This window comes from Syzygium oleosum, unplaced genomic scaffold (assembly GCF_021117445.2).
Source record: "Syzygium oleosum isolate NSW1041296 unplaced genomic scaffold, Sole_v2.1 Sole_v2.05, whole genome shotgun sequence".
Taxonomy (NCBI): Eukaryota; Viridiplantae; Streptophyta; class Magnoliopsida; order Myrtales; family Myrtaceae; genus Syzygium; species Syzygium oleosum.
This window is the reverse complement of record NW_026607489.1, coordinates 8,507,052-8,528,026: the sequence shown is the minus strand read 5'-3', so window position 1 is coordinate 8,528,026 and position 20,975 is coordinate 8,507,052. Positions and strand designations below refer to the sequence as shown.

The 20,975-nt window shown below is 42.9% G+C and overlaps 2 protein-coding genes and 1 long non-coding RNA gene across 3 annotated transcripts; all 3 read right to left on the bottom strand.

Moving 5' to 3' along the window:
• Positions 1-1,674: 1,674 nt before the first annotated feature.
• Positions 1,675-2,496, bottom strand: LOC130138142 (uncharacterized). The gene is made up of 2 exons (XR_008816557.1): positions 2,377-2,496; positions 1,675-2,278 (listed from the first exon to the last, which is right to left on the bottom strand). It is a non-coding gene; the product is annotated as an uncharacterized LOC130138142 (long non-coding RNA).
• A 3,215-nt stretch (positions 2,497-5,711) lies between these two features.
• On the bottom strand, positions 5,712-8,653 carry LOC130138217 (probable disease resistance protein At4g14610). The gene is given in 3 exon segments (XM_056311633.1): positions 5,712-6,625; positions 6,628-6,870; positions 6,873-8,653. Coding segments are annotated over 3 exon segments (2,898 nt in total). The 5' UTR covers positions 8,614-8,653.
• A 7,583-nt stretch (positions 8,654-16,236) lies between these two features.
• Positions 16,237-18,690, bottom strand: LOC130138216 (uncharacterized). Its single transcript, XM_056311632.1, has 4 exons — positions 18,259-18,690; positions 17,185-18,167; positions 16,582-16,710; positions 16,237-16,246 (listed from the first exon to the last, which is right to left on the bottom strand). Exons 1-4 carry the CDS (start codon positions 18,688-18,690, stop codon positions 16,237-16,239), a joined length of 1,554 nt encoding a protein of 517 aa, XP_056167607.1.
• Between the last annotated feature and the right edge of the window lie 2,285 nt (positions 18,691-20,975).

Here is a 20,975-nt window from a genome sequence, read left to right as displayed (position 1 = left end):
ACATATCAAAACGTTACATGAAATAGACGATCGAGAACCATTTCGTTCATTTTGTTCCCAAAATGATTCCATGAGATTTGGAAGACCGTCTCCTCCTAGTTTAATCAAGCTTGATGTAATGCGATTTAAAAGAGAAATTTGAAAATGAATTGAAGGCAGAGACAGCTACTAAACCTTTAATCATCTATTCACATCCATTGAAATTGCTCCCGTAGTGGCTTTCCTCGTCTATTCATTTACTTTCCCACAATCCCAAATTATCAAACGAATTAATGAAATCAAGTTGATTAAACTTCGTTTTTTTGGCACCTGTGTAGTGCGTGCTTTAAAACTAGTCTCCTCAAATTAAATTAGAAAGGTAACCCAATTTTTTTGTCAATAAAATAATTAAATTGAAGCGTGGCATAATTAATCATCTTATTATAGTAAGATTGGGCTTTCGAGTGAAAATTGTTTGAATTCAACATGTATTGACAAAATAACAAGACTCATGCTAGGCCGAAGATATTTTTGAGAGTTTTTATATAATTGGCCTTGTCACGATGATAAAATAACAACCATTCCATGAAGTAAATGCAAAAAGACCGGTAAATATTCTCTACCATGCTGGGCCTTGCAATTGATGTCTCGATCACAACTCAATCATTAGGGGGAAATTACTACGGAAGTTCTATACCTATGACACTAATGCCAATTCAGTCTTAAACCTTTTAATTTGATCAATTTGGCCAATTTAGTCTTAAACCATACGACAATTTCTCAATTTAGTTCTAAACCTTTCAGCTGTGCCAATTTAAGTGTGATCCTCATTTAATCAACATAAGCAATTCACACTTTTACTGCTTTTGTGAGCAAGCAGTTGGTTTCCATAGAGATTGCTGGAAAGTTCCAATTCTTCCAATTCTAAGCTCCGGTAGCAAGTCCGGCACGGATCTTATCAATGGAATTCATTACTCAAAACACCAATCTCAATTGACAAGGTGAACGGTGGAATTGTTCTTAAGAACTTGTGTCTGTACATGCATAAACGATGACTATAAATTTCAATATTTCCTAGGAGCATGATGGATAAAAAAATCGGAAGAAGGCGTGATTAACGTGGCTTATCATATAAACCGACTAAAGAGGGGTGAAAACCACAGAAGTTAACAGCTTGGAACTAATGGCAGAAGTCAATTTCACAGTTGTTTTAAGGGAAAAATTCAGTCAACCTTAATTACACGATTTAGGGGAAAAATTCAAAAGGTTACTAGATGAGGTTACCCTTTACCAGTATGTGCGAGTCAGATACTTCCTTTCGCGAGAGTAAAAGAGAGGAAGGGCACTTGGGAGCTGTCAACTCGTGGGACCAGCAGGCACAAGATCCTCTTAGAAGACAAATCTAATCAGCAGTAATGCCCCATACACTGTAAGCAAAAAAGAAGTACATAAACCTTAATTACACGAGTCCCTCCCTCGAAATCAAACACAAAATGAGCGAGAACCAATCTAGAATCATGCTTAAAAGGTGTAATGTCATAAGATTTTCCTACTTCGAATTTGCCCAAACCGGCTATTGCTGCTTCCAATTATAGCACCGAGATGGTGGGGATCGAATTTGAGAAACTCCGCGCACAATTTCGAACAAAATCAGAACAAACAACAGGTACTTGCGACAGTTTTTAAGAGACTCACCGAAAAAGGCGGCGTTCCAAGGCTAATTCAATGAGATACTTTGTTCATCTCTGTCGCAAACAGCACGGCATCCTCAACATACCCAAACCCACTAACTGGTGACCATAACATCGCATCATAATTTATAAAAGAGGAGCAATGTACCTCCGATTTCAAAAAAGCCATCCTCCCACATAAGGGTGCTGAAGTGACATAGAACTTACTAAAAGGGGAGATCAATTCCAGTTCTTACTGAGAACCTATTGCATCCTCTTTGTCACACTCATATACCAAGCTTAAGATCTAAACTATGCCCCGTTAGATCAATTTCAGTAAAACTAATCATCAGCTCAACAGACAATGATATGCTTTCTGAGGGACATAATGCTAGCTAGAAAATTAAGGTCCTCCAATTAAGTTCATCTTTTAATGGAAGTTTCCAAGCAAGCTAAGTATACAGACTCATATCACCAACAGCTGCAAAAAGATTTAAACAGACAATGATATGTTTATGTTAATTTCAGCACTGCCGAATGCTGAGGCAGAATGAACTCCATGAGATTGGAGCGAAGTGAAAAATGGTACACTCTTTTCTTTCTCGGGGTGGAAAGCAAACTCCAGCAGTCTGTCAATGGTCATAGAGGAATCATATTAAGAAAAAGCAACATAGGATCGTACTAGAAGTCTAGACAAACGAATCAGCAGAAAGATCTCTGAGGATACCTTCAACTCATTGTATGCAGAATAGTATTGAGGATACCTTCCCCTTGGTCCCCCTACAGCTTCTCGCCATGTATCTATCAATGCCAATGACTTCTCCATCACATTAAAATCTGGTTGCACAGAGCATGTAGAAACAGCAAATGACAATCCCATAAATGAACAGATTCATAATAAAAGTCAATCATGGGGTATAGAGTAGGCACCTTTTTGAACACCATTCTAACCATTTCCTGTACGATATCAGACTCAATAGTGTTCTGAAATACACTATTGCCACAGTTTTTGCTAAGAGTCTCCATCACCTACTTGAAATTGATAACCAAATATTTTAGCAAAGTGATAGCCACCTCTTGTAGCCATTTAGAAGAAAGAAAAGAAGAGAGCAACTGGATCCAGAACTACGCACATATATAGAAAGCAGAGCATGATACTGACATAGAGGATCAGAAGCTGTATTTTTGGATCTTTATTCCCCAGGCGCTTCTTAAGGATCTTCATCACCTCCTTTACCTTCCTACAGAAGTTAAACCAATTCAGCGACTAAACCAATATCTTTGACGAAGAAATAACATGTAAGGAACCAGCAAAAAAGTAGTTGCACAATACAATAACTTCATTACTAAGATCCATTACATCTTGGAAGTTGGAATACCCCCAGTCTTTTTTCTTCTCTTATGGAAAGTACAAGTAAAACTACACTAATAAAATAATTTTGAAGAACGAAGCTGCTAAATGTTTTAACAACGCATAAGGACGATGCTATTGAGTATTGGGGGTGCTAACATGTACAGATCAATGCTCTCTCCAACATGTATGATTGCCTATCAAACTCCATATGTCAAAAAATAGGGACAGCAAATAGCAGCATATTTCTCCAGCTTGTTGGCCATATGATTTATGTCATAATTTATCTCCCTCTTTCGTGTGAACACTCCAAGATAGATTTTAGAGATAATTGATACATACATACATACATACATATTTTTTTGATATAGAAACATCTCAGTAATTGTGAATTTTCGAGCATGAGTATGAAGTTTTAATCATCATTTGGAAGTACAATCATACTCCCTGCAATTGAGAAACAATATTCAAATTCAGCAAGTTACATAACATGTTTCAGCATGGCATTCATGTCTTTATATTATAGTGATAGATGATAGTAAAAAAATGCATAGCATGTTTGGGATAAGGGTTATTTGTTTTCAGTAGCCTTCAACTTATTACGCAACTGTCTTACCAAAAAAAAACTTATTACGCAACTTTTGTATCTCGACATCCCACCTCGCACTTTTTTTTTTTCCATTTTTTCAGGTAAGAAGCAGCATTATCTTAAAACTGGGTCAGTCACACAATGCTTTTTGTTGCTCTTTAGTAAAGAACGAAAAGTTAATTGAATCACCCCAAGGATTTACATTTCTAAATAAATTCATGATTCATAAGCTGTGTAAAGTTGGACTCCTTGGAATTTCTGGAAGGGTAAATTAAAGAGTCCATCAAAGACAGAGAGGCCGATGGATCACATTGTTACAAACAGCAACGGACCAGCAATACTTAGTTCCAAAATCGAATATGCCAGGATGTATTCATCTAAGCATTTAGAAAGAGAGAGAGAGAGAGAGAGTCTTTCAATTACAGGAATTATCACGGTACATTTCCGGATTCCTAAGATATGTTTGTCATAGGTTGATTCGGTTCAACAATTCAAACGGAAGCATATTAAAGGAACTCCAGAAAAGGGGCCGAGAGAAAATTCAGCCCCTCCATTGGTAGTAAATCAAAGAAAACCTGAGCAACTTCAAACATCCAAAACTAAGCCATGCCACCACGCCAATGCTTATAAAAAATCACAAGTCTGCCCATTGGGGGGCTTCTATCAAGACAGATTTCTCAGTATACTAACAAGCCATCCCAATCGTTACTGGTACAATCAAAATCAACTTTCCCCATACAAAGACACTTTCAAGCTTCAAATTGCCGTAGGATCCAGCTAACAACTAACAGGGTCAAGCGATTATGCAAAATTCCAAATCAAAATATCGAAAGAGAAGAAAAAAAGGGAGGACATAGGAATACCTACCCTGGGTATCGTATAGTTCAATGTTAATACCCCATTCAGGGCCAATCAACAGATCACCCGTCGTCCTCTCGGCACAATCTACTGCATCCATAGCCTCTGCCTCTTTACTTCAAGGTTATCTTGCAAGTATTCCTGACGAGATCGACCCATCCAAGATGTCAATTAATATGAATTCAAATTCCATAAAAATCCAAGCTAAAGTTAAAAGATACCCGCTACTAAGATTTGATCAAGGAGGAGCCAAAAGATCACATTTTTTTTTTCTGAAAGAGTTGAATTTAAATTTGGCCACTTCAGTAATGGGAACTTTTTTGGAAATTTCCATCAATGAAGGATCAGCCACTGCCCAGCCTTCTACCACCGAAGGAAGGCTCCCCATCCGCGAAAAAAAAACCGAGTCAAAGGGCTTGGACCTTCAAAGGAAATGTCAAAGGGGAGGGAAGTTGCGCTCCCAAGAAACAGCTGAGCGAGCTTTTATCAAGGATAGTTGCAGACGCTACTGAAACTGGTGCAGCCACCAGTGCACGAAAGCAGCTAACTCTTAAACTCAACGACCACAACCTGGCCTTGAGAGAGAGAGAGAGAGAGAGAGAGAGAGAGAGAGAGAGAGAGAGAGAGAGAGAGAGAGAGAGAGAGAGAGAGAGAGAGAGAGAGAGAGAGAGAGAGAGACGGGGCCACGGTGGTGGTGGAGTGCGACGGTGGGTATGGCGGCTATAGAAGCGCCGCGAGGCATCATCGACCATGTCAGGGTATCGGTGGCTGCCGGGGGGCTCAATCGCATCAGAGAGCTCAATCGCATCGGAGGAGGAGACGCCAAAGCCTTGCCAAAGAGAGAAAGGGAAGCCCAAATAATCATCACGGACACAATTATTATTATTATTAAAAAATAAATAAATAAATAAGCGATGAGAAATTTGTCAAAATTTAATTATAAAAAAAAAGGACGAGAGACGGTGATCTTAAATCCAAATTGTGGGAGGGACGGGTTTATTTATTGAATTGGGCCCTTGCAATTGCAGCCGTTGCAGTTGGAAGATACAAACGAGAGGTGAGGTTACAGAGAGAGAGAGAGATGCTTATTTGCTGCTGTGGTCGTTTTTGTTTTCCCTTCATCTTCATTTTAACACCACCCCATCCCCACATTACAGGAATCCCAACACCAGAAAATTACATAACTATGGAAAGACAAACGAAGCCGCTTTTTTTTTTATTATTAAAAAAAAAAACAATATTAAACTTATCAGCCTCAACTCACTCACTCACTCGGCCCCCCACGAGGTAGGAATCTAATCTGGGGTATATACCAATGCATGCCTTTCACTTTACGCACCGCCTCTGCGAATGTCATTTCTTCTTCGAGGTCTATGCCAGGCAACTGCAAAGTGACCCGGGCAGTGGGGTCCCACTCAAACCCGGCCCACCAGTCTTTTTCTGCTACGACCACGAAGCTTCCCCTCGCGCTGCTCGAGTCCAACGGCAACTTTCTTAGACCAGGGCACTTGTCTATGTCGAAGCTTAGCCCATGGGGAAAGGATAGAGCCTGGTCGCAAATGCTCGTTAGTTTTGGAAGTTCGACGAGTCGTAGGGATTTGAGACGTGAGAATAGTCCCGAATCAGCTAATTCCTCCCTTGCAAATCCATCCCCAATGATTCTCTCCATCGAATTGCAGAATACGACCGTCAGCTTCCGGAGCTTCGGAGCATGCACGAGCCAGGACAAGTCCGAAAGCCCGCAGTTGTTGACCCAAACATCAACGAGATTGGGGAAGCAAGAGCAGTTTGGTGCTTGTCCTATTCCTTGAGTTATCTTTATCTCACTCAGCTTGGTAAACTGAAGTAGATAAAGCGTCTCTAAATGCGAGAAACCGTCAATGCTTGCTGGTGAGTAAGTTATTACAATGCTAGTCAAGTTACCATTCCTATTAACAATGTACGCTCTCCTTATGCGTCTCCATAAATTTAGGGATTGGAATATTTTCTGAGCAGAGGAAGACTCGCGCACGCTGATAGATAAGTCGGTGAGATGTTGCATGCACTCTAGTTCCTCCATCGTCTCTTCTTCCTTCACTAAACAACATTCCGATTGAGGATTTTCTTCCTTCACTAAATTACATTCCGTATGAGGATTATCGGACTCCCACAGGCTGAACACATTCAACGGTAAGCTTGGATTGCCCCTGTCGGAATAAAGATGTTTCTTTCCAACATATTGTCCAGTAGCAACCACCGTAAACGAGTCAAGTTCTTGATTTCTTTGGGTAATTCACTAATATCGGTGGCCGACAAGTTCAAGTACTGTAGATTAATCAGATTGCAAATCCCTTCGGGGAATGACTTGATATGTTTGTTGTTGGACAAGTTCAGGACCGCCAGACAAGTCGTCATCGAGTTGAAAAATCCACTTGGCAAGATAGTTCCCTTACAAACAAAGTTTCAAGCTGGGAACACCTGAATGGTATTTGGTCGATTTTCCGAATCCATTCTCCCCATATAGATACTTTCTTTGCTTCCCCACATTTGGAGATCACGGACATGTCTTCTTCTCTCTCTATCACTAGCAACTTGCTCTCCCTTTGCCCATGGTCACGAGCGATCCACGTCGCCATGTCGCGGATGACATCGTGCATCTTTACGTACTCTCTTCTGCCGTCATGCCCACTCTCCAATAGGCAAGCCCTATTTAACCTCCCCAAGACATGCTCTCCCTCATTACGCAAACTGTATACATCACCGGTGTTTCCTAACAAGCCCTCTCCAATCCAGAGTCCAATAAGGACGTGCGGTCTTATGTGGTAATCCTCAGGGAAGAGACAACAGTAAAGGAAGCAACGCTGAAGAGTAGAGTCATTTAATTTATCATAACTGAACTCTAATATGCGGTACACTTCTTCCTCCATACCTGATAACTTGTATGGATTTTTCTTGAGCTTTGTCAGAGCATCCTTCCACTCGTGGGGTTTGTCTATGCCGGCCATGGCTCGCCCGACGGTAATAAGGGCTAGTGGCAACCCTTCGCACTCTTGGACAATGTCCTTGGCGAGGTCTTGAATTTCTGGATGAGAATTTGCAATCGATTTGCCGACGTTGTTCTCGAATAATACCAGGGCTTCTTTGGTAGTCAAGCATTGTACTTTGAAGGAGGTATTGTCGGCTCCCATTTGGCTGCATACTTCCTTCGATCGAGTCGTGAATACTACTTTGGATCCGTTCTCAAAAACAGGATGAGAAACTCCGATTTTGGAAAGGTCCAGTCTCGCCCATACATCATCAATCAACAATACAAACTTCTTCCGGGTTAAAACTTCCCACAAATAATGGACCCTCTCATCCGGGGACCATCCTTTCCAGCTCTCGTCTTTAATGCCCAGCCTTTTCCTCATAGCGTCTCGAATGCTATCTTCATTCACTTGCTTGGACACCACCACCCAAATAACGATATCGAATCCAGGATTCGCGTGCGAAAGCTTCTTGTTGATCATTTTCATGAGGGTGGTCTTTCCCACACCACCTGGTCCGTACAACCCAATCACTCTTGCTGGTTTTTCGTCCACGAGCCATTTCCACACTTTATTAAGGGAATTGTCAAGCCCCACTATCTCGTCCACAGGTATGTTAATTACTGAAGGAGAAGGCAACGGCATCGTCAGAATGCCAAATTGTCCTTCCTCAGTTTGGAGGTTTGACGCTTCAATGAGCATTCGATCGACTGTTTCCCCCAATTGATAACTCGACCAGCAGTGCCGTGGAAGACAACGACTGAGACATTTGATTCGGTCACGCTCCTCGGCTTCTTGAAGAACTTGATCGACTCGACCTTCAAATTTTTGCATGCTGCCTAACCAGCTCGCCACTTGATTTGTGCGCTGCACACCTCCTCCATCTTCTTCACATTTCACCCTTGCTTTCACATCTTCGCTCTTGGCCTTCAGGTTGGCAGTTGCGGAATTCAACGAGTCGACATTATCTTTCAGATTATAAATGGAGCACAGAGGTTTCCTGGCCAAGCCCCATAAACATTTGACGAGATCTGAAAGAGGATTTGCGCACTCCATCGATTCTTTCGGAGGTGAGAGATCGAAAAATTGAGAGCCGGCAAATGGGTAGAGTTCGATTATAGAGAGAACCGTCTTGTAAGATGCCGTTACAGACTCAATCATAGAGGCCAAAAGTAATGGCAGACAATATTACAACGATACAAGCCAAATGGCAGACATAAGTACAAGCAAGCGGAAAGTAACGAATTTTCCAGCAAAAAAAAAGCGGAAAGTAACGAATGGTGGAAAACACAACTTAGTGGGCTGAATTATTGCGCATGCGGACAAACAACTTTTTAGAAAGGTGGATGAAGGAAGTAGAGTGCTGCCTACTACTTCTCTCTATACAATTACCTACTTTTCCACAAAACACTCTAAATTGTTACCATGCATATTCATGAGGTTTGAATATCTTTCATGCAAGATACCACTGATCCTTGCTTCCGAGCAATTTTACGATAATGTTAATCATACATTGTACTATTTTTAAATACACTGATTCTTTGTTGATTAGATAGATTATTCATAGTTTTATACAAAAAGATTTTTCCTAGCACTGTTATGTAATTTCCGTAATGGAGATTACTTTTAAGGAGAAAATAAATTTTTTCAATGGGCAATAATTTTGCAATTTTTTGAATAGGCAACTTTAATTTGTAAAATTAATACCTGTGTAATAGAAAATTGTAACTTTTTGAAATAATTTAGCATTACTTTTACTCTTTTTTTGCGAGTCATTTTACTTGATCCACTCGTCCAGTTACATGCGAATTAGCTATAGTTGTAACGTCAAGCAATAGGTAGGTGAAGCATTAACTTTTGACAAATCAAAGACTGCACATTAAAATCCGTATGCATCATGCATTTAATTATCCAAGCATGCAAGGTATAGGTCATAAGTAGTAAAACAAATAGAAGCAGATAGCAAAGAACAGCATTGCATAGGCATTGTTAAGTTGTATTAAAAAGAACAGATCAATAATTTTCTCGAAGGCTGAAATCTAAAAATGTCGGGTAGATGAAACCATCTGCTAATTCTTTTTAATCCCAAAAATGAAGCTACTTATTACTCATTTCGTTTGAAAAAAATACATGTAACATGCGTAAGTCTAGTATTCTTGTTTAAACTTAAAAGGGTCTCTCCATAGATTCAACGCGTGAAATGCGAGATGCAATTGTTCATGCATGCTTTTTGGTCAACAGTCGTATCCATGAGTTTTTATAATTTTGGCCAACCTGTCACCCATGTGCTACTATTCTATTATAAAAGAAAAATTGAGGACAGAGGATGGCGAAACTCGATACGCATTAATATTATAGTTATCACTATTATTATTATTATACAAGAAAAGAGGAAAGTCCGAGTGTTACATAATTATCCTCCTAACGAAACTAGATCCAATCTAATCACTTATCAATAAAAGAAGTAAATTAGGACCATTTCCATAAGAAGAACAAACAAAAGTGGCACTCAATTAAGAAGACTATATGTAAACAAATTTATATATAATAAGCTCCCATTACTTTGCCGTCCCACTCATCTATGTTCAAAATAATGGACCACTTTATCTTATAATCAAAAGATATTTTCTTCTGTGTTTGGTCGATTGGATCAGTGGCCAACTGGACAAATACTTAATGTTTGTCGTTATCCACCCAAAACTTTTTAATGTTCCTGGCTTGAATGTAATTGGTGATTGGAAAGCGGGCCAACGGGTGGAATTCGACAGTAAGAGAGCATCTTGACCTAGCACAGACTCGACAATAGAGGCCAAAACTACAGTGATCCAAGCCCAAAGCAAGTAGCACACCAAGGACAGACCTCGTCGATATCGGCCGCAACCAACGTTCATGTGAAAGCTAACTGGCATCGGTGGTCCCCCAACCTAAACTATTACCCGCAGCAACGTGACCGAAACGACAAAACACCAACTGCCCTGCAACGTATAGAGAAAAGACCTTTTAAAGGCGTGAATGATAATATTTTTTCTTTCTTGATCCTATTTCTGATTAAAAATAAAAAAATTATTTTTCTTTTTCAGACGAGTTTTTGAAGCAAAAAGTAGTGTTTGATAACGACACAAAATTTTTGTTTCCACCGGTCGATGAGCAGCGATGGATGGTCGGCAAGTGGCGGTGGCGCGAACGGCCGAGGGAGCGGCGTGGCGGGCGGCCGACAGCACGGTGATGGCGGCGGCGACGGTGGACGACCGACCGACGAGTGGTGACGGACAGTCGGCTGGCGAGCGGTGACGAACGACATGCTGGCGAGCGACTGTGGCGGCAGATGGTCAGTTGGCGAGCGGCGAGGGACGGCACGCCGGCGAGCATCGGCAACGGGCGGTGATGGCAGACGGCTGGCTAGTGGGCAGCGGTAGGCGACAAGGGTGAGCAATAAAAGATAGTTGTTATTTCTTTTTCTGTGTTAGATATAGAAAAGTAGACAATTTTAATTTCTCATTTCTGTTCCAAATCTATTTCGAAGCCTAAATTTGTCCCAAAAATAAAACAATGAAATTATTTTATCAAACGGATTTCTGTTCTAAACCTGTTCGCAAAAACAAAAGAAATAGGGAAACAAAATAGTTATCATTCGTACCCTAAGTTTCTCCCGAGGATGCTTCTTGGTCTTGGGCCCTTAGGGGGTCTCTAATAGGTTATTTGGATTGGCATTTTCTTTTTCTTCCTCTTACGCCGGATTTGTCTTTGACTACGAAGTACCTTAATCGAAAGTCATGATTTAGTATTTTGTAGAAGGAGATAGATTTTGTGGCGATTCCGAACATGATATATCAAAAGAGTGAGTAGAAAAGTCACTGGTATGCCTCAAAATCGTACTAATTTTGTGTGTAGCCATTTGCTTATATTTACCTGTCACGCCCCGAACCCCACGGGCGCACGACATCCCGCTATGGTCGTTAAAATGCGACATCCCAGGACTCGTCGCCGACCCTTTTCTTTCATTCTTTGAATTACGCAAGCGGAAACGATAACCAACACAACAATCCCCAGACAATAATTAAATCAGGGATAGCAGAGGAAAACCAGACATAACAAAAGCCATTTTAATATTCACTTGATTAACCCCTGGGAACATACTTACAGTGCCCACTTCGGGCGTTTCCACAAAAACCAAAGAAAAGACAAAGGTTAGGGTTAATCTACTCCATCCAAAAGATCGCCTTTCGTGCCTAACCTCAAAGATCAACCAAAAACTGCGGTACTCCAAACCGCATAAGAAGCAACGACAAGCTAAGGTCCTGAAAAAGGTTTAACAACAACAAATGAGATAAAATCTCAATAAGTTAACGGCCTAAGCCCCGCTTAGGAGGCCAACTCGCACGGGGGTCCCTAAACAGGCGAAACGGCAACAACAACATCATTAACAGCCACAGGCATCCTCACCTCGCCTTGGTACACACGTTGATGAAATGCATATGTCACATACTCGAAGCATTTAACGAGATTTTCCATGCATTAATGCAACACAGCATGCGCGTGTCTCGATTATAAGGCAAAACCCGCTGGGCACGTCCCATACCATGCCTAGCGGTTTCTACCCCATAATCAAGCACTATGCATCACACGTATTCCAATTATTACGCCCTGGGGCCACCACACATCAAGCGATACGCAAGCAAGATGGCGGTCTACCGGTAAAAACCGGCTCCGTCCCGCCCGTCGGGCACGGCTACGTCAAACGATACACGGGATGACGGCATTCCAATACGGCAACATCAAACGATACACAGTAAGATGGTATCCCGTAAGGAGCATCGAGTCCGGCCGGCCGCGACAAGGCATCCGGGTATCGGCACTCATTATCCCCGTGCATCCGATAAATCGGGCAACGCAAGCGATACACAGAAGACGGCTTTAACGTGTGACCACACGAGCACACAAGCATACCGGCCAATTATTATCTTTTCAATTAGCCTACGCGTCACGAATAGTGCTTCACATGCCGCATAACAAACCAAGTGGTCACACATGCAAACAATCAATCAATTCCTGCAAACTTCGATGCCAAACATGTTTATCAACCACAATGCATCACTGTCATTCTTGGCATACCCACAAAAATAATTTAATCCCACAAATTTTCGTTGAAAACTTCCATTCTAAACAATTAGCCATCTAATCAATTTAATACAACAATTCACGCCATAATCGTCACCATACAAGCTGAAAATCATAATTTGAGATTCAAGATTTTTCCGAAATAATAATAAATAACCTCGGAAATTAATTAATTAATAATCTCCGAAAATAATTATTTTCTAAAATTCGAAATATTTTCTCAAATCAAAATCATTCAAATCATTTGCTAAAAATGCCAATTTATACGGTAAAATCCAACATTGGCATCACAATTAACGTTAGAAAATTTTCCGAAAATAATACTATTTAATTTTCGGAAATTAATTATTTAATAATAAAAATAATAATATTTAATTCGGAATTAATTTATTAACTAATAAAATAATATTTAAATTCCGAAAATAATAACATTTCATATAATAATCAATAACAATAAACTAATCAATAACTTATACCCTAAACACAATTAATTAACCACTAACCCACAATTAACACAAACTAAACATAAATTAAACTACCCTAAGCAAGTTTAACGCCCTAAACACGGGATTAGGGGTTAACTTACTCGGCTAACGCCGGCGACGACGCGAGGACGACGGCGGCGACAAGGGCGGTCCGCGGTGGCTTCCGGTTCGGTTTCGGCAGCCGGCGGACGACGGCGAACGAGCGCGGCGAGGGAGACAGCCGCTGTGGGGGCTGCTCCGGCGTGGCTTGGCTGTTCCCGTCGACTGGGACAGCAGCGGCGACGGTCGGAGGTGGACGGCGACGCACGGCGAAGCTCAGCTGGACGGCGGTGGTGGGCGACGGAGGCGAGCGGAGCTTGACCGCGACGGCGGGACAAGGCGGCGACTGGGCCGGCGAGCGGCGCGGCTCGCGCTTGGCCGAGACAGGCCAGCGACGAGGCTGAGGACGTGGCCGGTGTGGAGCTGCTCGGCCAGAGGGAAGCCGGGATGGCGGTGGCTCGCGACAGGAAGGCGGCGTAGCTGGTCCCGGCGAAGATGGCCGGCGACGCAGTGAGAAGAAGCAAGAAGCAGCCGCAGCAACAAGCGGAAGCCGGCAGAACCAAGACCAGCGAAGGAGAAGAAGAAGGGAAGAAAAGAAAAGAAAAAGAAGAAAAGAAAAGAAAAGGAAGAAGAGAGGAAATGATGGGGCCTGGTGAGAGTGGGTGGGGTGACAGTCGCATGGGGGGGTCAGACACGCAAAAAGGGGAGACCGGCGGGGAGAGAGAGAGAGAGAGAGAGAGAGAGAGAGAGAGAGAGAGAGAGAGTGGTCAAATCGCAATAATCGCGATCCAACGGCCACGATTCGAATCCAAAAATGATCTAACGGTCCTCGAAAAATCCTAATTAATATTTTTAGGATTTGGCCAAAAAGGGTGTTAATAAAAACACACTGCAGGATGATTTACTACCCAAATTGCATCTTGGTCAAAAATTCACTTTTCACGTATCCCGGTAATATCGAGATTGGCCACACTAATATCGACACCGTCCAATTAAATTTGTTCCGGAATTCCAAGAAATTCAACACCAAAATTTGGGCTCTAAATAACGGCCAAATTCGATCGAATGCGATTCTAGCGAAATCTCAATTTTAAAAACAATAACCGGGAGTGATCAGTTCCCGGGCGAGATTTTACTATAAGCACACCGACGAATTACACGTTTTATAAATCCCAAAATGTGCCAAAATTCGGAATGTCACAACTCTTTCCCCTTACAAAAATTTCGTCCTCGAAATTTATACCCCAACCCAACTATTCAAACAAATGGGGATTGTGTCGCATCAACTCTTCACTTTCCCACGTGGCTCCCTCGGTCCCATGATGTTGCCACACTACTTTGACAAGAGGAATCGTTTTGTTTCTTAATACCTGCTCCTTCCGATCCTCAATTCTCACGGGTCTTTCCACGTACGACACTCTGTCATCCACGTCGATCTCTTCGTAGTTCAAAATGTGGGTCGGATCCGGTTCATACTTTCTAAGCATAGACACGTGGAATACATCATGTACTTGAGCCAACCTTGGTGGCAATGCTAGACGATATGCCAATGTTCCAATTCGCTCCAAGATTTCGAACGGTCCTACATATCTTGGGCTCAGCTTGCCTTTCTTGCCAAAGCGCGACGTTCCTCGCATCGGTGATACCTTGAGGAACACATGATCTCCAACTTGGAACTCCAATGGTCTACGTCGCCTATCTGCGTAATTTTTCTGGCGACTTTGAGCAGTCCTTAGTCTATCCCTGATGACTTTAACAGCATCCGACGACTGTTGTACCAACTCGGGTCCCGAAATCTTTCGTTCTCCAACTTCGTTCCAACAAACAGGAGTCCTACAGGGTTTGCCATAAAGTGCTTCGAAAGGTGCCATTTTGATACTCTGCTGATAACTGTTATTGTACGCGAATTCGACAAGATGCAATTGTTCTTCCCAACTCCCTTTGAAATCCAAAACGCAGGCTCGTAGCATATCCTCGAGAGTCTGAATCGTTCTCTCGGATTGTCCATCTGTCATGGATGAAAAGCGTCTGCATCGCAGCCTTTGTTCCCATGCCGCCTTGAAGACTTTTCCGTAACGTGGCGGTGAACTTGGGGTCTCGATCGACGTGATCGTCACGGCACGCCATGGAGACGAACTATATGTCTCACGTACAACTCAAAGATACTTGTCCATGGCAAAGTCCTTTCGCACTGGAATGAAATGAGCAGACTTTGTGAGTCTATCTACCACAACCCAGATGGAATCATTACCTCTTTGGCTCCTCGGTAGACCCATCACGAAATCCATCGTGATATGCTCCCATTTCCATTCTGGTATTTCCAGAGGTTGCGAGTAGTCCGCCAGTGTTTACAATGTTGAGCCTTCACCGTTGACACGTTAAACATCTAGCCACATGCTTGGCAATATCTCCTTTCATGCCATTCCACCAATAATATTGGCGAAGATTCTGATACATTTTTGTGCTGCCCGGATGAATACTGTAGTTACTGCGATGAGCTTCCGCTAAAATTTCCTCTTTAAGTCTTTCATCATTGGGCACACACAACCGTCCACGAAACTTCAAGATCCCATCATCGGATACTTGAAAGTCAGGTTTCCTCTTAGATGCGTCCATTTGCAGAATCTTTTGCAGTTCAGGATCCGAAGGTTGCGCTGCTTTAATCTTAATTTGTACTTCGGGTTCAATTCTGAGAGTAGCCATTAAACTCGAGAGGTGACTTACCTCGAACCTGAAATCCGAGTCTCGAATTCCTTCAAGCAAAATCCATTCTTGAACCATCATATGCGCAATCGAGGACTTTCGACTCAATGCATCAGCTACCATATTAGCCTTACCCGGATGATACAAAATGTCACAATCATAGTCCTTCAGCAACTCCATCCATCTACGCTGTCTCATATTCAATTCTTTTTGCGAAAATAGATAATTTAAACTCTGATGATCCGTATAGATATGAAACCTTTCTCCGCACAGATAATGCCTCCAAATCTTAAGCGCGAATATGATAGTAGCCAATTCCAAGTCGTGCGTTGGGTAGTTCTGTTCGTGTGGTCTTAATTGTCTGGACGCATATGCCACAACTCTTCCATGTTGCATTAAAACACATCCTAATCCTTTGTATGACGCGTCGCTATAAATCTCATATCCCCCTGAACCAGACGGTAACGTTAGAACAGGTGCAGTAGTTAGCTTCTGCTTAAGCTCTTGAAAACTAAGCTCACACTTATCCGTCCATTCAAACTTCGTGTCCTTTTTCAGTAATCGCGTCAAGGGCATGGCTATAGCAGAAAACTTTTCCACGAACCTCCTATAATAGCCAGCCAATCCCAAGAAACTCCGAACTTCAGTTACCGTCGTTGGTCTAGGCCAATTCATAACCGCCTCAATCTTAGCTGGGTCTACTGAAATTCCTTCCCCAGAAATCACGTGTCCAAGGAAAGCCACTCGAGTTAACCAAAACTCGCACTTACTAAGTTTGGCATACAATTTATGATCTCGAAGGGTCTGCAGCACTGTCCTCAAATGCTGTTGGTGTTCCTCTGAACTCTTCGAATACACCAAAATGTCATCAATGAACACGATCACGAACTTGTCCAAATATTCTTTGAACACCCTGTTCATCAAATCCATAAAAGCTGCAGGCGCATTTGTCAGACCAAACGGCATCACGGTAAACTCATAATGTCCATAGCGCGTTCTAAATGCCGTCTTCGGTATATCTTCCTTTCGAATTCTCAACTGGTGGTAACCTGTCCTCAGGTCTATCTTCGAGAATACCGAAGCTCCTTGAAGTTGGTCAAACAAATCATCTATCCTAGGCAACGGATACTTATTCTTAATCGTCACCTGATTGAGTTGCCGATAGTCGATGCAAAGGCGCAACGACCCGTCCTTCTTCCTTACAAATAGAACTGGCGCTCCCCAAGGTGATGCACTAGGACGAATAAATCCTTTGTCCAACAGTTCCTGCATCTGAACCTTTAACTCCTTCAATTCCGATAATGCCATTCTATAAGGTGCCTTAGAAATCGGTTCCGTTCCAGGGGCCAACTCAATCACAAATTCGATTTCCCTTTCTGGGGGCAACCCAGGCAATTCCTCAGGGAAAACGTCCGAAAATTCTCGCACCACAGCAATATCTTGCATACCAGGTTCCTCTACCAAAGTGTCAATTACAGTCGCCAAATAGCCTTGGCAACCCTCATCCAATAACTGAGTCGCCTCGAGTGACGAGATTAAAGGGATCGAAGGTCCTCCTCGATTCCCGACAAACTCAAAACCGACACTCCCTACTGGCTCAAACTGTATCGTCTTACGATAGCAGTTTACCGTGGCTCGTTGCTTGGTGAGCCAATCCATTCCAATAATCACGTCAAAGTCGAACATCGTCAAAACAATCAAATCTATGCTGTCCTCACGACCACCAACAGATAATCTACAACCAGTACAGCCTACTGCAGACACTATACTATCCTTTAAAGGGGTAGAAATATTATAAACCACTCCCAGCGGTTTCGGACTTAACCCCACTAATTCCACAAATTGCTTAGCCACAAATGAATGCGTAGCTCCAGGATCAAACAAAGCATAGGCAGCATGGTCGTGTAATGAAACCGTACCTGTAATGACGGCAGGCGAGTCCTCCGCCTCCTTCCTTGTGACAGCATAGACCCTGCCTTGCACTTGGGGTCGGTTCCACTGGTTCGGCGGGGCACTACTTGCAGGTTGTCCTACCTGCTGCATTGGTCTTTGCGCTCCCGCTGCCTGGCGTGGACAGTCTCTCACGTGGTGGCCGTGCTGGCCACATCCAAAACAAACTCCCGTCCTCATAGGGCAAGGGGCTGATCCATGGTGTCTTCCACAGAATCGACAGGGGCCATTATTGTTGTACACCGGTTTCCTCACGCCACCTTTCTTATTAGGAGGGACGTGGAACTTACTTCCTGTCATCGGTCTCTTCCCAAACCGATGATTATCCTTGTTTGGCACAAACCGCGATCCAGACGCGGCTGTCCTCTCAGCCAAGTTTCTCTCAATTAATTGCGCTCTTTCATACAGCTCATTATAGTCCTTCAGATTCAGGGGCACCAGTTGATCCTTAATCTCAGGTTTCAGCCCATCCCTAAACCTCCTTGCCTTGTCAACTGGGTCTTCAATCAACCTCGGGGCATATTGGGACATTCAAGAAACCTTGCCTCAGCATCGGTCTACCGACAATTGGTTCTCGCCGAAGACGCCGAAACTCATTCATCTTCTGCTCTCGAGCGCAGTCCAAAAAGTACTTATTATAAAAAGCTTCCACGAAGGCACCCCACACCCGGGCCGTACCTTCGGGAAATACCCTCCTCTGGGTAGCTTCCCACCAAGTACTGGCGTTACCTTGCAATTGGTAGACTGCCAGTGTCACCTTGTCTTCATCTGTACATCTCAATAAGGCAAAAACCTTATCCAACTCCCTAATCCAGAGGGTTGCAGCCTCAGGATCACCCGCGCCAGTGAACTTGGGCGGCTTGAGTTTCAGAAATTGCTCCACCAACTTGTGCATGGGCTGGTTCCCATTTCCATTGCCGCCTAACGGAACATCTACAGGCATGCAGCGCAGTGCGGTGCAAGCAGGCAATGCAGCCAGCGGCGGCTTGATTCTGAGCCTGCTGCCCTATTAAAGTCTCTAAAGCCTGCAGGATCTGGTCCAATCTAGGATCCCCTGGTGCTCTCCTTCTGGCACCAGCCTGACCTGGTTCGGCCCTCCTCCTAGGGGCTCTCGGTTCAGGATTGTCCATCTCGCAGGATCTTTACAGAAACCTACTTTCCAATTCCAACAAGGAATTAAAATTCCTGAGCAATCTGCTTACGAACGAGAAAGCTAACAACCAAACACAGGCACTTAGTGTCTTCCTAACTCACTATCCCAAAACCCATCACACCTTATCACTCCAGGTCTCGACCAAACTTGGATCGAGCTGACCTTGCTTTGATACCAATTCGGACGGGGATGTCACGCCCCGAACCCCACGGGCGCACGACATCCCGCTATGGTCGTTAAAATGCGACATCCCAGGACTCGTCGCCGACCCTTTTCTTTCATTCTTTGAATTACGCAAGCGGAAACGATAACCAACACAACAATCCCCAGACAATAATTAAATCAGGGATAGCAGAGGAAAACCAGACATAACAAAAGCCATTTTAATATTCACTTGATTAACCCCTGGGAACATACTTACAGGCCCACTTCGGGCGTTTCCACAAAAACCAGCAAAAGACAAAGGTTATGGTTAATCTACTCCATCCAAAAGATCAGCTTTCAGGCCTAACCCTCAAAGATCAACCAAAAACTACGGTACTCCAAACCGCATAAGAAGCAACGACAAGCTAAGGTCCTGAAAAAGGTTTAACAACAACAAATGAGATAAAATCTCAATAAGTTAACGGCCTAAGCCCCGCTTAGGAGGCCAACTCGCACGGGGGTCCCTAAACAGGCGAAACGGCAACAACAACATCATTAACAGCCACAGGCATCCTCACCTCGCCTTGGTACACACGTTGATGAAATGCATATGTCACATACTCGAAGCATTTAACGAGATTTTCCATGCATTAATGCAACACAGTCGCGCGTGTCTCGATTATAAGGCAAAACCCGCTTGGGCACGTCCCATACCATGCCTAGCGCTTTCTACCCCATAATCAAGCACTATGCATCACACGTATTCCAATTATTACGCCCCCCTCGGGGCCACCACACATCAAGCGATACGCAGCAAGATGGCGGTCTACCGGTAAAAACTGGGCTCCGTCCCGCCCCGTCGGGTACGGCTACGTCAAACGATACACAGGATGACGGCATTCCAATACGGCAACATCAAACGATACACAGTAAGATGGTATCCCGTAAGGAGCATCGAGTCCGGCCTCGGGCCGCGACAAGGCATCCGGGGTATCGGCACTCCAGATTATCCCCAGGCATCCGATAAATCGGGCAACGTCAAGCGATACACAGCAAGACGGCTTTAACGTGTGACCACACGAGCACACAAGCATACCGGCCAATTATTATCTTTTCAATTAGCCCATGCGTCCATGAATAGTGCTCACACAATGCCGCATAACAAACCAAGTGGTCACACATGCAAACAGTCAATCAATTCCTGCAAACTTCGATGCCAAACATGTTTATCAACCACAATGCATCACTGTCATTCTTGGCATACCCACAAAAATAATTTAATCCCACAAATTTTCGTTGAAAACTTCCATTATAAACAATTAGCCATCTAATCAATTTAATACAACAATTCACGCCATAATCGTCACCATACAAGCTGAAAATCATAATTTGAGATTCAAGATTTTTCCGAAATAATAATAAATAACCTCGGAAATTAATTAATTAATAATCTCCGAAAATAATTATTTTCTAAAATTCGAAATATTTTCTCAAATCAAAATCATTCAAATCATTTGCTAAAAATGCCAATTTATACGGTAAAATCCAACATTGGCATCACAATTAACGTTAGAAAATTTTTCGAAAATAATACTATTTAATTTTCGGAAATTAATTATTTAATAATAAAAATAATAATATTTAATTCGGAATTAATTTATTAACTAATAAAATAATATTTAAATTCCGAAAATAATAACATTTCATATAATAATCAATAACAATAAACTAATCAATAACTTATACCCTAAACACAATTAATTAACCACTAACCCACAATTAACACAAACTAAACATAAATTAAACTACCCTAAGCAAGTTTAACGCCCTAAACACGGGATTAGGGGTTAACTTACTGCTAACGCCGGCGACGACGCGAGGACGACGGCGGCGACAAGGGCGGTCCGCGGTGGCTTCCTGCTCGGTTTCGC

Coding starts and splice junctions, on each gene's coding strand:
- LOC130138216 (XM_056311632.1), bottom strand. CDS start 18,690: ATGCCTGTAGATGTTCCGTTAGGCGGCAATGGAAATGGGAACCAGCCC. Junction 18,168..18,258: donor ATGTCCCAATATGCCCCGAG/GTTGATTGAAGA, acceptor CTGAATCTGAAG/GACTATAATGAGCTGTATGA. Junction 16,711..17,184: donor TTCCCTGAGGAATTGCCTGG/GTTGCCCCCAGA, acceptor TTTGATGAACAG/GGTGTTCAAAGAATATTTGG.